A 15,153-nucleotide genomic window follows, 5' to 3' on the forward strand; every position below is an offset into this window, starting at 1 on the left:
ATTCATACATACTTATTCCATTCTTGTGTATACTACATTTACATCCATGATACTACATTCCTCGCAGCTTAAACTTCATATGTTACACAAATATAGAGCAAACCAACTAAGAGCAATTAATATATATGATTTCATACGAGCAAGCAACTAAGGGTCTATTTGGCAGGGCTTCTCTCCTGTTCCGGCTCTGGCTACTCCAGAGGAGCCTTGCCAAACGCCTGAAGAAGCCGTTTTTCAGTAAAAAGTAGAGGAGCCGGGTGGCTCCTCTAAAACGGCTCTGACTCATCCAGAGAAGCCCGTGCCAAACACCCCCTAACCAAACATCATACATAAATTAAACAACTTCAACTATACATCGAAACCCGTGGCAACAAACCAAGCATCATACATAAATTAACCAACTTCAACTGCATCGAAACCCGTGGCTCGTATTTATGTAGCTAGCTAAGATCGATCATCAGTTGTCGAGCAGGATGGCCTCCAGAACCTTGACGAACTCCTTAGGCGCGGTGAGCTGAGGGAAGTGGCCGGAGGACTCGATGACTACCGTGTCCGCCCCGCCGCCGCCGCCGCACCCTGCCAGGGCGCGCTGCATGTACCGCGCGACGGCGAGCGGCGCCACGGCGTCGTGGGTGCAGTGCACGATGGTGCAGCGCGCCGCGACGTCCGGGAGCACGCCTCGGAAGTCGGATGTGAGCACGGCGCGCAGGACGCAGAGCGCGGCGTCCGGGCGCATCGCCCCGAGCTGCTTGGCGAACATGGCGACGGCGGCCGGGTGGTCCGCGCCGACGACGGCCTCGGCGAAGCGCGGCGCCCACGCCGCGAAGTCCGCGTCGACGGCGGCGAGCATCGCGTCCACGTCCCCGCGCTCGAAGCCGCCCTCGTAGCCATCCTCGTTGATGTACCTATACGAAAGTACAAAAAGTACAGTCTGTTATTAACCCTACTATAACCGTTTGTTAGGAGAAATATGGTGTGTTTAGTTACCCAAAATTTAAACTTTGGCACTATGTAAAAAGAAGATTCTCCGTCACATCAAACTTGCGGTATATGTATGGAGTACTAAATGTTGACGAAATAAAAAACTAATTGCACAGTTTAGTTATACTTTGCGAGACAAACATTTAAAGCCTAATTAGTCAACGATTGGATAATTATTACCAAATACAAACGAAAATATTACAGTGCGCTACAGTGCCGCACAGTGATTCCGGCGGTGCTAACTTTGGGCAACTAAACAAGGACCTATATATGGCAGGTAGTTTGTTCCGTTGACAACTTGACATACTCAAAGTTTGGGGTTCAAAATAATGCTGATTAAGTATTCGAGATAGTGACCGCGGAGACATACATATACATCCTTGTTTGGCGTACTTTACTGCTTATATAGCTCAAAATGATGACCTGATTAGAAATATCGTAGACACCAACTAATGGAAGGTCTTTTGTCCACTGCACTAATACTGTATAAACATGGAAAATATCCGCTTTGCAAAATTTCAGTTCAGTTCAAAACTAAACAATTTCAAATTAGTCCAATCCCAGAAAAGCAATATATTTGCAGGTGGGGTTCCTCTCACTAATACAGAATTGAACATCACTGTCGGTTTTTTGCTAAAATCGGCAGTGATAGGACCAACCGACACTGATATTCGGGTATTCATTGTCGGTTCATATCACTATCGGTTTTAGCGAAGAACCGACAGTGATATTGGGTCATCACTGTCGATTTTAGCGAAGAACCGACATTGATACTATCACTGTTGGTTCGTGGCTTGAACCGACAGTGATATGCTGTAAGAAAACTTCATAAGTTTCTCATATGATGTCCGATGAAGACGAACTTTATATCAAAGTTGTAGTACCCGACCAGATCTACAACTTTGTAGTTCAAACTTTTTTAATTTAAGATTGTTTGTATGTCCAAATATTTTCATTTGAAATAATTTATTTAACAAAAATTACGTTTGATTTCTAAAATTTAAAATTTAAAATTTTTAAACGGCTTCGGATGGAGAAACGCCCAAAACAAAAGTTGTAGATCTCGAAAAGTTATATAACTTTGTAGTTAAATTTTTTTTCATTTGAGACCATTTACTACTTTAAAATGCTGTTTGAAATTAAAATTTGGCTAAAACTTATAACTAGTCTTTCTCCCTCGTACTAGCTTCAAATTTGATGTTTTTTTCCTAAAAATTTCTAAAATCACGCTCTATCAATTTATTATGTTCTTACCGCTATTATTTTATCAATCTTTTCATGTGACTGTATTTTATCTATTTGAATTTTGAATTTTAAAAAATGGCAACTTCAAACGTCATTTTGGAACACTAAATGATTTCAGCTGAAAAAGTCATGAATATAGATGTTGTAGAACTTATCAAGATCTACAACTTTTATTTTGGTAATTTCTTCATCCGATAAAATGGTAGAAATATTGTTCACAAAATTTACATATCCCTCTTATAGTTTCATAAACAATAAGAGTGATACGTAACATTTGTGAATAATGTTACTACCACTATGTCAGATGAATAAATAATTAAATGACCAAAATAAAAGTTATATATCTCGGAAAGTTATGAAACTCTGTAGTTGACAACTTTTTGATTTGAAATCATCTTGTCTACGAAAATTACTTTTGAATTTCTAAAATTTGAAATTTAAATTTTATAAACGACTTCGGGTGGAGAAACTATCATAATGAAAGTTGTAGATCCCAAAAAATTATAAAACTTTGTAGTTGACAACTTTTTAATTTGAAATCATCTTCTCAAGAAAAACCATGTTTGAATTTTAAAAATTTTAAAATTTGAATTTTTTAAATGACCTTGGATGAACAAATAGTAAAAATGAAAGTTGTAGATCTCAAAAAGTTATGAAACTTTGTAGTTGATAGCTTTTTGATTTGAAATCATCTTATCATGGAAAACTACATTTGAATTTCTAAAATTTGAAATTCAAATTTTGTAAACGACCTCGGATGGAGAAACTACTAAAATAAAAGTTGTAGATCTCGAAAAGTTATAAAACTTTGTAGTTGACAACTTTTTCATTTGAATTCGTTTAGGGTCCCAAATACCCATTTCAAAATTAGATAAACATAAAATGGCTAGGACGAGAACCTTATTTGGACACAAATAGCTTGCAGGTGGAGTGGTTAGGGGCTGAAGACGTGAAGCATGAGATCAGAGGTTCGAGCACCGGCGGCCGCGAAGCGCGTGAAAAAACTCATGACTTGTGACTTGCGACGCGTGACCGTATGGCTGTTTGGGGCCTCTCCCGGTATTAAAAAAATTTCCCTATTTTTTCAATGATTTTTTTGGCTTTCTTAGAAACCACGTCACTGTTGGTTCACATCAGTGTCGGTTTATAAGAACCGACAATGATGTCAAGCTCCATCACTGTCGGTATGCCACTGTCGGTTCAAAAACTGACAGTGAAGGAGGGTTTTGAACTGATAGTAATGTCAAGATCTGGGGTAGTGTCTCCCCCACCGCAGCATCTTATAAAAAAAGGTCAGATCTTGCCTTATCGAGGTATTTCCTTTTAAAAAATTTCTATGTACAAATTAAGTTCATAATTTAATACTATTTTTAGAGGCGGCTAGATATCCGCCTCTACAAATCGTCGATTTGTAGAGGCAGAAAAGTACCGCCTCTATAGAGGAATCCTAGCTAAAATCCATAGTAGCGAATATCATATGTTAGAAAAAGAAAGCTTTAAATTTTGGTTACCATTATGTTTAGCTCTCAATCATCGCACACACAATTCAAACTTAAAAAACTCAACTCGTGAAGAAACAAAAATAATAAATTTAATTTATTATTAGGGGGTAGATTTCACTAAGTAAAATTGTTTTAGGGGGTATATTGAGCCAAGTTTTCTTCGGTTAAGTGGAGAAAATGAAATGAATTGTTTATGTAAGTAACATGTGGAATTTTAATTTTATACGAAAATTCAAGAATCTAGGGTCACCAATGATGACATGTAAGGATTAGATGAGATCATCAGAGCAAACCGTCCGCGCGCTCCAGTGAGGCATGCAGTGACTAGAAAGTAGAAACCCGCCGGGTTAGATTTACGTGCGTGGTTAACAAACATAAATAACATGCTTATTAGGTCAAACTAATCATGGTCCTAGCTTGACGAAAGTCTTGCAAAATATGCATGGTTTCTTCCATGTTCCGAGTATCATCTGGTGGTCTCGATCAGCGCGCATACCTCGGCGACGCTCCGACGAGCACGAGGTGGCTGAAGAGGTCCCGGCGCGCGACGGACGCAATGCATCCAATCATGCCGGCCATGGAGTGGCCCACGAACGCCGCCCGGCGCACCCCCAGCTCGTCCATGAGCGCCACGAGCTCGTCCGCGAGCGCGTAGTACGAAGAGCAGTATCGCTCGCCACCGCCACCGCCAGCGGCGGCAGCGGCGCCGGAGAAGCTCCAGTCGAAGACGACGACGCGGAACCTCGCCGCCAGCGCCTCCACGACGTCGTCCCAGACGAAGCGGGTGCCGCCGTACCCGTGCGCCAGCACCACCGTCTCCCCGTCGTCGTTGCCCAACACCCTCGCGTTCATCTTCTTCCTAGTGACAGCAGCAGGAAGCTTAGCTAGCTACGACTACGACAGCTACTACAGCTACACCGTCTGCTGCTTCGTTTCGTCTGTGTGGTGATCGATGAGAAGGCACGGATGAGCTACGCTTCATGTCAATTTATAGCGAGAGAAGGCAATTAGATAAGATCGAGCGGAGAGATCGACAGCGAGATGAAGATGGAAGGGATGATGGGCTGCACTGCACAGTTGCACATTGAGAGGACGGAATTGTATAAGGAGAGAGAGGGACGTGGACAGCTGCATGAGCCACCGGGGTGGCAACAACGGGTGTCGCAAGAGGAGCCTGCATGTCTCTCATCACCAACTGCTGATGTTGCCCACCGGCCTCCTCGTGTCCACATCAGCCATGACGCCGAGCAGAAAAAGGTGTTGCTTGGCGCCTTGCGCCGCGTGACTGCGACCCGGCAGATTCCCATCCGCGCCAGGGCTAGGGCTTCGGATGGTCCGCTTTTGTCGTAGCTCAAGTGTGTTTGGTTCATTCTTTTTTAAGGAGGAGAAGTTCTCTGCTTAATTAAAGTGTGTTTAGTTTACAAGGAGCATCGTGTGTAGTGTTGCTAGCTAGTTTGCATTAGTTTTGGCGCAAATTAAGTGGCCTTATAGAATAGAACACGAACTTACAATCCCAACCGTCTAAACTTTTTATATCAAAGCGCTGGCCTATACAATTTCTTCTTCTTTATCAATGATGATGAAATTCAAATCAGCGTTATCGCACCCGCGTTCATTAAAAAAAAAACTGACCTATAATTTCCAAAGGAAGCTGGTATCCATGGTCGAGCAGATCAAGCTTATTATGATTCTTAATACCTAATCGAAGCACTCAAAGTACAAGTTTTAATAACACGGTCAGAAAAAAAAAGAAGAGTACACCTTGCTCTGATATTATATATTTTTATATTTGTAGCTTAAGCTGATGAAATAAACAAAATGCCTAGCTAATATATAGTTTCAAGGACATAGAATCTCAGAGATGATGAAAGCAAATAAAAATCTAATAAAATAGGTAAAATGGAGAACACAATGACATCGGTCATTTCAGTGTCAGGAACCGAATATACAAACTGCAACACAGATTGGCAAGTTATTGTTTTTTTTTAATTTTTCTTAAACAAAAGATCAGCCTCCTCCATATATAATTTTAAGTTATAAGAGCATCTCTGAATAGTTGGGCGGCCAAAATCTAAGTGCAAACTCTTCGAAACGACGTTATTGTCGCATCCAATGATATGGTATCTCCGTTTGCTACTTGTCTGGAAACAATGGATTATCATAATCAAAACAGTGTCATTGTGTCTTGCCGTTATTTACTCAAACATAAAGTTCTATGTTGCTTGATTCAATTAGTTTACATACTATTGAATCATCACCTGATCAAAGGACTGTGTCAACACATGTATGCTGGCTACTTAAATCCAGAGAAATCTGCAGGCCCAACAATACGAACTTGATGTTCGCCAGATTTTGTGTTAGTGCGAGCATACAGTATCGGAAATGGCCAGCCATGCCTGCATGCATGTTCTAGAATCTATCTATTTCAGCAGGCCAAATGGAATGTTCCTTCTCAATATACATGCATAGATCAAACTAACCAAAAGGTGTCAGCTAGCTAGCCCATATATCTATTTCTGATTCAACTTATACTTTCTTATCCAAAAAGAATAAAATTCTCGCTTCCCCAAGAGAGTGACACAATCTCAAGTTTGACCAAATATATATGAAAAATATTACTCCATCCATTCTAAATTATAAGTTATTATGTTTTAATTTCTAGATACAAAACTTTTATTATGTACATAGATTTACGCTATGGCTAGATATATATAGTAAAAATTATGTATCTAAAAAAGCTACAACAACTTAAATTCGAAAGAAGTATTGTTCACATAAATGGTCATTTAACCCGTTTAAACACAGTGTAAATGCTACATGGTGGTACACCGTTTCCGTTTAATCGTCCGTTTAGCCTGTTTAATTGGTTGTTTAGCCCATTTAATGGACCGTTTAGCCCGAATATATGGCTAAACAGTAGGTGGCCGACTGTTTACCGTTTAGAGTTTAGGAATGTATACTTGTTGTAGAATATATTTTCATAATTAACATATTTGAAGATCTAAATACTGATACTATTTTCCATAAACGTAATCAAATTTCGGACAGTTTTACTTCTGGGAAGCGAGATTTCGCGGGGCAAATTGTCTAACATGGTGAAGGAAAGTCACATGTGACTTTGCCCCTCCCCAATGTCCTCCATTCTTCATCGCACGGCTCACGAAGAAAACATGTATATCATCATGCCAGTCTCAGTGGAGAGTTTCATGGCGTTGTTTTCAAGACTGCCATGTCATATAGAATGAAATAAAACATGGATGAAATACTCACTCTCAATGGAGAGTTTCGTTCTATGGTTTCATTGACATTTAATTTCATGACTCAAAGAGAGTTAGTAATGGTGCCAAGAGAGTTTCATCCCCATGAAACTCATTTCTTCTCTCTCTTCTTAAAAACGTTGTCATATCATCAAGAGTGGTTATGTGACAGCTTATTAAATGCAAATGGAACTCTTATGAAACTCCCACAGAGACTGGCCTCAGTGAATATGACACAACCAACTGATTGGCCCCAAATAAGGCCATGTTGCTAGTTCGGAAACAAGGTAATAAATACATAGCAGTCCGAGTGAGTTCAGTGTATTTTAGTGCAGATTTGACAACCATTAGATTGAAATATTTTATACAACATTCATGCTCTGATCCAAAGAATCATTATAATCTCCATCAAAAGCCACTACCACAGCAGATTAATTTGGATAGTTTATTTATTGACGTAAAGATCGATCACAACCACAAGTGCTAGATTGTATAGGTCGCAAACAAAATGAGGCAGCACGATTTTGCCAAAACCGGTCTAGCCGGGTTTGGGAATTGGCCCAGCCGATTTCCTCGGGTTTTGCCCAAAATTGTCCGAGGGCATCATCATCCCAAGGTCGGCCATCAAGCCTCCCCCTACGCTCCGCCACTGGTCGTTGGGTCAAGCGATGAACAACAACATAAACGTTGAAAAGAGATAAGGGCAAAGAAAGGTAGATAGTAGATTGATTTTTTGACGATTATGTGTGTTGGGCACCTCAATCGTCCATGTCTCTTATATTTTTAAGGAAAGGGTGATCTCATCTCGTGAGGGTTCAAAATTCCTTGCAAAACGCATCAAAATATAACTCAATCTTGGATAGGCCCGTAAAACCAGGCCATAGTCGGCTTCCAAACCTAGCTTAGCCAGTTTCAACCTGGCCTACCTAGCCTCAAACCCGGACAAGCCTAATTTAGCTAGCACAATGGTGAAGTCCATTATGCATTTTGGCAACTTTGACAAATCCAGCCTAGTCGGTTTTGAAACCCGGCCTAGCTGCTCTCTCAGCAAATTTAGGATCGGCTTTTCTTAGATAATTTTAGTTGCCAACAAACTCAACATTACCCAAAATAATTTTAGCTAGTGCTCACGTTCATCATAAAAATAGCCTTCTCATATGGATTCACGTTCTTTCTATATCAAAACAAATGTATACTTGTTGTAGACATCGTGTCCGCTCCGACCGTTTCCCTGCCAAAAACAAGATGGCAGCGGCAAGGCGCAGCCTCCGGTGGCCGTCATCCACTCATCCGCCCGGCAGCTTGCGTTGCGTTCTGGCTGTTCCTATTCTCTCAAGCTGGGCCTTTGTTTGGGCTGTTAAATGGGCTGGACTGGAAACTTGTCCTCAAAACCTTCCCCTTCCTGGCAGCCGTGGGATGAAGAATCGAGAGCATCTGGCAGGGGAGAAATCTGCGCCGGCGAGATTTATGCTTTTTTGGACGGGGACGTGTAAATCTTTTGTGTGATCAAGAAAAATTATTGTTGTTAGAGAGATTTCCCTGTAAACATGTGAAAGGAATAAGGATCGAATGTCCTTACAGGGGGGTGAATTCGACTCTAAAAAGTTTATGTAACAAACTTAGCTTGTGCATCCCATTACACAGAAAAAGACCATGGACTAAAAAGATCAAACTAAGGCCATGCATAACGCAAGCATTTAGGAGTGTTAGCCTCATTCAAAATATGATTAACATAGAAACATATATTTGGGACTACTATTCACATATTGAAAGCCATGGTATGCTTACTCTGTGGTCTCGAGATAATAATGGCCCTGTTCGTTTCTCTTATAATCCGTACTTTTCAGCTTGTTTTTTTAGTCGAAATAGTGTTTTTCTCTCACAACAAATCAGTCGAAGCAGTATTTCGGCTTGTTTTTTCAGCGAAGCGAACGGAGCCAATACTAGCGCGATGTGGCACGCAGCTACAGCTACAGTGCAGAAGCCCTGTTTGGAAGCCTGATTTTTGTCTCAATTACTTGTAAATTATAGGTCTGTAAATTTTTTCAAACCAACTCGAATTAGTTGTTTAGATGACCAGTGACTATAATAATTTTACCTCCGGATTGGACCAAAACCGGTGTAAAAGAAAACAGACCTCCTCAGCTCTGAATAAAAATACAGCAGTTATCGGGCCTATCTCTCGCAGGCTCGCAGCACCATCTCCCCGCGCTTCTTATCCGCCGCGTGGATCTGGCCAGGCGCAGCCGCCGCCGCCGCCGGGTGCAGCCCCTTGCGGGCATGGTCAGCTGCGAAACCTGCCACCCCGTGGCCAGGCGCGGCTCCCTCACGGGCAGGGCCAAGCATGGCCGCCTCCGCCGTTGCCGCCGGCCGCGGCGCCCTTGCAGGCGCGTGTACCACGCAGGGGCTGGGGGTGCCGAGAAGAAGGGAGGCAAGGAGGAGGCGGAGGCACCGGAGGTCCTCTTCACCAGGGAGCTACAGCGGCGCATGATGGCGCCAGTTCCGGCATTCCGCGATGGCTACGGTGTTGCAGCACATGATGGCGCCGGTTCCGTGATGCTTTCCTGTGTTATGGTCGTGTTCGCTTCGCTGAAAAGCCAGACTGAAAAGTACTATTGGCTAATTTAGTGTGAGAGAAAAACACCGTGGCTGATAAATTCAAGCAAACAGAGCCATATGCCTGAATAATTTTGCCGCTTCAAATCCGGCCACTGACAGCATGTATGTCCAAGCATGCTCCTATATTTCCGTTGGAAAAGAAATTTGAGTATCCAAACAAATTTTTGCAGAGGGAAAACATTTACAGAGGTTTTGTTGTGCACAAGAATTTACACTTGTAAACTAATTACAGGTCCAAAATATTACCGACATGCCAGACAGGGGAGTATCTTGCACTTGTAAACAGCCAGAAGAGCTAGCGGTGCATTCGAATACTACAGTAGTTGCATTTTTGAGAGGAAAATGTTCAAGCTTCATAGCGTATCCTTTTCATTTTTCTCAGAACTTCTTTGTCTCCGGATCGAGAATCGATGCCGTGGGCGCTTATGCACACTTTAAAGCAACGAATCAAAGTGACACAAGAACAAGGAAGTGACAATAGCACAAAGATAGTGTAGTGTTGTAGAGCTATGACAGCTCAACGATGCTTCTGGGTATGTTCTGGATGCCTAATTTCAAGCATCCTTCTCTTTTCAGGCAGCTTCTTACTCCAACTAGTAAAGTTCTTGTGCTAACGTTACGGCTTCGTTTCAGGATATACATGAAAACAACTAAACGATGATTTTTTTTTCTAGAGTTCAACTTTCATACAATTGTATATGACCATGTATATACAATCTGGAAAACACTTACACGTAACAAGGCATAATAAAATTATTTCTCGCATTAACCATATAATTTACAATCTGTCTAAGTCCTTAAACATGTCTCGGAGATCTTCATGACCATTTTATGCAAACTTCATCCCAAATAATCAAAGATGCCGTACCAAGCTTCTTAAAGTAGATATAGCTTCTTAAAGTAACTCTATAATTCACTTTTGATAAATGAAAGAAAAAATTGTATTTGATATTTTTTAAAATTAAATAGTAGATATAGTCGTAAATATATGTGCGCAACTGCTATAGATATTTATCTGGTTGTTCCTCGATTTCTTCCTCTCTCCCATCTTGTTTTTCTTTCTTCATATGATTTTCGGGTATTAGAAAGTTAACTAATGAAAATTATTGGACAAAAGAAAAAAACATTTTTTCTTGGCATAATCAACTGATTTATCAAGTAAGTTTTAAGTACTCCATCTGTTTTAAATTGTAAGTCGTTCCAGCTTTTCTAGATACATACTCCCTCCATTCCAAATTATAAATCACTTTGATTTTTTTGGTTCATCCATTTTGCTATGTATCTAGATATATTATTATATCTAGATGCATAACAAAATGGATGTACCAAAAAAATCAAAGCGACTTATAATTTGAAATGGAAATAGTTTTTACTATGTATATAGACATAATGTATATTTAGGTGTATAGCAAAAGCTATATATCTAAAAATTAGAATAAAACTAATTGTCTCTAGCTTGCGTGTTCTATTTCATAATGGCCTTTTATTTTCATAATCATGTGTCAAGTCGGTTCGTTTATTTTGTAAACTCGGTCGGGGCGTGTAGTGTGTTACTTTTGTAACACAGTGGTCTAACTCCTCTCTTTGGAGGATGAAACCGGATATTTCTTCTTTTTTTTTTTAAAAAAAGGCAAAACCAAATGTGCTAAACCCCTTCATCGATCTCCTCTCTGTGGGCCCGGATCGTAAGTGACCCGTTTTGCTTCCTTGTCTAGGGTGCCGCCGTTGGTATTTTATGAGAAGAAAGGGGTAGACCTTTTCAGGTTTAGCCACGCTGCAGACGCTCCAATGCTTCTACTGACGCGTGGGGCCACTAAACTAGGTCCCACGTGTTCTTGACGGAAACATGCGAGTGGGTATGTTGGCAGGTCTGTCGCCATTCCTAATTGACGCAATAGCAGAACGGCACGGAAAGTTTGGAAGGGGCGCGTCAGATGGGGGCGGGCTTGGCGTGGGTTTTTCCATTATAATGATAATTCTAGAAATTGCCTTGATCGGAGTCTCAGAGCCCTCCTTCCTATTTGCATTGATTGACTTTCATATTTGACTTGATTGACTTCCATCGGTTTCTATTTTACCGTAGCCTGCGGAATGTGTAAGGCGTGCGTTGAAGCCTGCGTTGAGCCGTTGGCCATCAGATTAGGAGCCAATCCAAGTAACAATGGTTATAGTCCCTCAGCAGGGACCTTTTTTTTTTTTGGAAGATCTAGTATAGTTTTGATTAGTCACTTACAGCAGAGAAGAGAAGAAAGAAGAAGATGTACAACACAACATCAGTTTCTACTCTCTGAATCGACTCATTGGGCTGCTGGCGATTCGGTCACCACGTTGTAAAACTTCTCAGAGCTCATTCGGTCACCACGTTGTAAAACTCTCTGAATCCCTGCGCATCAAGCTTGTCGCTCGATACATCGATTTGCAAGAAAGATGTTGCTGTCTTGCGTCTTCATTTTCTCATCCTGCTAGTGGATAGCAGACACGCAGAGACGTCTCTTGTTTTGCATCTACTTTTCTATCCTGAAACAAGCACTTGTGTGTTTGTGAGATTTTTTTTTTTTGATTTGTTTGCAACTATGATTTGTAAAGTAAACAATCATTATTCATGCTGCAAGATGCGTACGTAGTGAACATTTCTTCATTTGGAGTGTTGATTTGAGTATTTCTTTCTCAAGCTTCTTGCGGGGACGGGGACCCCGTCGGGGATGCATTCCCCGGTCGGGTTCGGGGATGGGGAGCGAACGTCCCCCGTGAGCTTTCACGGGGACGGGGATGGGGAAAATCTTGCCCCACGGGGACGGGGATGGGGAGACGAAACCCGACGGGGAATTCCCCGTTGCCATCTCTAGCGTTGGCCATCAGATTAGGAGCCAATCCAAGTAACAATGGTTATAGTCCCTCAGCAGGGACCTTTTTTTTTTTGGAAGATCTAGTATAGTTTTGATTGGTCACTTACAGCAGAGAAGAGAAGAAAGAAGAAGATGTACAACACAACATCAGTTTCTACTCTCTGAATCGACTCATTGGGCTGCTGGCGATTCGGTCACCACGTTGTAAAACTTCTCAGAGCTCATTCCACGTTGTAAACCGCTAGCGAAGCAGAGGACAGACGGATGGATACATTGCATCCGCCCGAGTGCCAGCCCATGCGTAGGTGGGGTGCTATTGTGTTCGTCCGCCGGCCGTCCCTCTCGATCGTCCTCTACCCGCGGTGGTGGCGAGGACGACCGGCGGAGGGATTGGTGCGTGCGTCCACGTCCCGTCCAGCAACGATCGATGAGGATCGCGTCGTGGTCCGGTGGTCCAGCACTTTCAACTTTTGATCCGTAGCGCCGCGTCAAGCCTTTTGCGTCGACACGTTTGCTCGAGTTTCTGAGGCTGCAGGGTGCAGGCGCATGCACGTCAGGACTCAGAAGCATGCAAAACTAGTACTGCAGTACGCACAGACGAAACACTTTTGGTTTTGGAGCCATCAGATCAGATGGACGTCGAGCTGATTGAAGGGAATACCCATGTCAGACTCTTCTGATTGAACGGAGTTTGTTTCATTGAAAAACTAGACATCGATTCCGGTATGGATGGTTTCGCTAGAAATGCATGCTGCAATCGGACAACGACGAGATGAAACCACGTCTCCGGTTTAGTCGCCGCGCCCGTGACCGCGGGCGATCTGCGTCAGGAACTCCGTCAGGTTCCGGTGCGAGCTCCCGCCGTCGGCCACGGCCGCCCTCGCCGTCCCCATCCACGCCGCGGCGCGCGCCGCCACCGGCTCCGCCACCGCGGCCTCCACGCACCGCACCAGCTCCGCGGCCTCCACGACGCCGCCGTCCGCGCCGCGCGCCGTCGCGCGGACGCCCGCGCCCAACCGCTCCGCCACGAGCCACGCGGCCGTGCCCTGGTCCGAGTACTGCGGCACCGCCACGGTCGGCACGCCGCACGCCGCGCTCTCCAGCGTCGAGTTCCATCCGCAGTGCGTCACGAAGCACGCCACCGACGGGTGCGACAGCACGCGCGCCTGGTCGCACCACTCCACCACCATCCCGCCGTTGTCCGCATCCACCGCTGCCGCCGCCGCGGCTTTCTTGATCGCCGCGTCGTCGTCTTCGTGGCCCTTGCAGTTGTCCTTCCTTAAAACCCAGAGGAACGGTCTCTTCACCTGGGCCATGGCGTCGATGATCTCCACCACCTGCTTCCTGCTCATCACCGACGAGCTGCCGAAGGAGATGTACACCACCGACTTGGCCGGCTTGGTGTCCAGCCAGCCGAGGTACCCGCTCTTGTCGTGGTCAAAGACGTCGCGAGGAGGAGACGGGGACGGGGCGCGCCTGCCGTCATCCGCCTCGTGCAGGAACGACAGCACGGGCCCGACGGCGAAGACGTTCACGTGTGTCCTCAGCGACGCGAGCGCGTCCGGCTCCATGGCGTCGCAGGTGTTGGCGAGCACGTACGTCGGGGGCTTCGGCTTCGAGGAGGAGCCGTCGTCATCTCGTTCGATCGCGTCCACGAGCTCGCGGAACTCCGGGAGCACGAACGCGAACGGGTCATCGTCGGAGGTGACGGCAAGGAACGACGGCAGGTCGCGGACGCGGAGCGGCTGGAGGCCCGGGAGCCGCACCTCGGCGCGCGTTGGGTCCCCGTCCCCGGACGCCGCCGCAGCGGCCACGACGGCGTCCCGGTGGCCACGGAAGTAGTGGTAGTACGCGGCGAGCGCGGTGGCCGGCTGGATCCAGAACACGGCCGTCGCCGCCACGCCGTGGCTCCGGGCGACGGCCGACACCCACGGCAGGAGCAGCGTGTACACGGCGCACGTGACGGGGCGCCCGTCGTCGCGGAGGCGGCGGAGCACCCCGGCCAGCGAGCGTGACCCCGCCGTCCTCGCCTGCTCCATGTACCGCGCGTAGCTGTCCACGGCGACGTCGAACCCGCCGTCGTAGCCGTCCGAGTAGGCCACGTACGCGACGCTCGCATCGCCGTCGCCACACTCCTCCTCCCCCGTCACAGTCACAGCGGCGGCGGCGCCCGGGAACATCTTCCGGAACGCCGAGAGCGGGGCGCAGATGGTGACGCGCGCGCCGGGGCACTCACCGGCGAGGCGGCGCGCGAGGTGACGCGCCGGGGTGATGTGCCCCTGCGCCGGGTACGTCACGATCAGGAAGTGGTGCTGCTGCTGCTGTTTCGCGGCCATGGCCGGCGTGGGTCTTGGAGCTCCACCGGCGGCGTCGCGAATGACCACGCGGGCGCGTGCTCTTGTGCCTGGCTAGCAGCACCTAGCAGTAGCAGAGCCGCAGAATGAAAGTGAGGCGAGGCGACTCGGGCACGTTTGCGCGATAACCGATAAGATTCTACTTCAGTTGTGTCTCTGCTTTTCCGCCTCCTTATCCCCCATGGGACTTTTGCCATCTTTGCCGTGCCATCAAAGTGGTACATTTTTCATGTGCAACTCTTCCTCCATTTTATTATAGGATAGGTTATGAGATTATGATGAAAGTGACACATAAATTTTTAAGGGTTTGTCTAGATCTAAAATTCTAAATCAAAGTGCATGGCAATGG

General features: G+C 45.3%; 2 protein-coding genes across 2 annotated transcripts; both read right to left on the reverse strand.

Moving 5' to 3' along the window:
* Nucleotides 1-457: 457 nt before the first annotated feature.
* LOC136516331 (strigolactone esterase D14-like) lies at nucleotides 458-4,580 on the reverse strand. The gene is made up of 2 exons (XM_066509696.1): nucleotides 4,225-4,580; nucleotides 458-905 (listed from the first exon to the last, which is right to left on the reverse strand). The coding sequence occupies exons 1-2, from the start codon at nucleotides 4,578-4,580 to the stop codon at nucleotides 458-460; spliced, it is 804 nt and encodes a 267-aa protein (XP_066365793.1).
* Nucleotides 4,581-13,027: 8,447 nt separating this feature from the next.
* LOC136518456 (UDP-glycosyltransferase 75C1-like) lies at nucleotides 13,028-14,920 on the reverse strand. The gene has a single exon (XM_066512117.1). It carries the CDS (start codon nucleotides 14,784-14,786, stop codon nucleotides 13,242-13,244), a length of 1,545 nt encoding a protein of 514 aa, XP_066368214.1. The 5' UTR covers nucleotides 14,787-14,920; the 3' UTR covers nucleotides 13,028-13,241.
* Between the last annotated feature and the right edge of the window lie 233 nt (nucleotides 14,921-15,153).

The sequence above is a fragment of the Miscanthus floridulus genome, chromosome 17 (genome assembly GCF_019320115.1).
Source record: "Miscanthus floridulus cultivar M001 chromosome 17, ASM1932011v1, whole genome shotgun sequence".
Taxonomy (NCBI): Eukaryota; Viridiplantae; Streptophyta; class Magnoliopsida; order Poales; family Poaceae; genus Miscanthus; species Miscanthus floridulus.

Excerpts from the sequence above, each read along its gene's own strand:
- LOC136516331 (XM_066509696.1), bottom strand. The coding sequence starts at position 4,580 with ATGAACGCGAGGGTGTTGGGCAACGACGACGGGGAGACGGTGGTGCTG. Across the intron at positions 906-4,224 it reads CTCGTCGGAGCGTCGCCGAG|GTACATCAACGAGGATGGCT; the intron begins GTATGCGCGCTG and ends ACTTTCGTATAG.
- LOC136518456 (XM_066512117.1), bottom strand. The coding sequence starts at position 14,786 with ATGGCCGCGAAACAGCAGCAGCAGCACCACTTCCTGATCGTGACGTAC.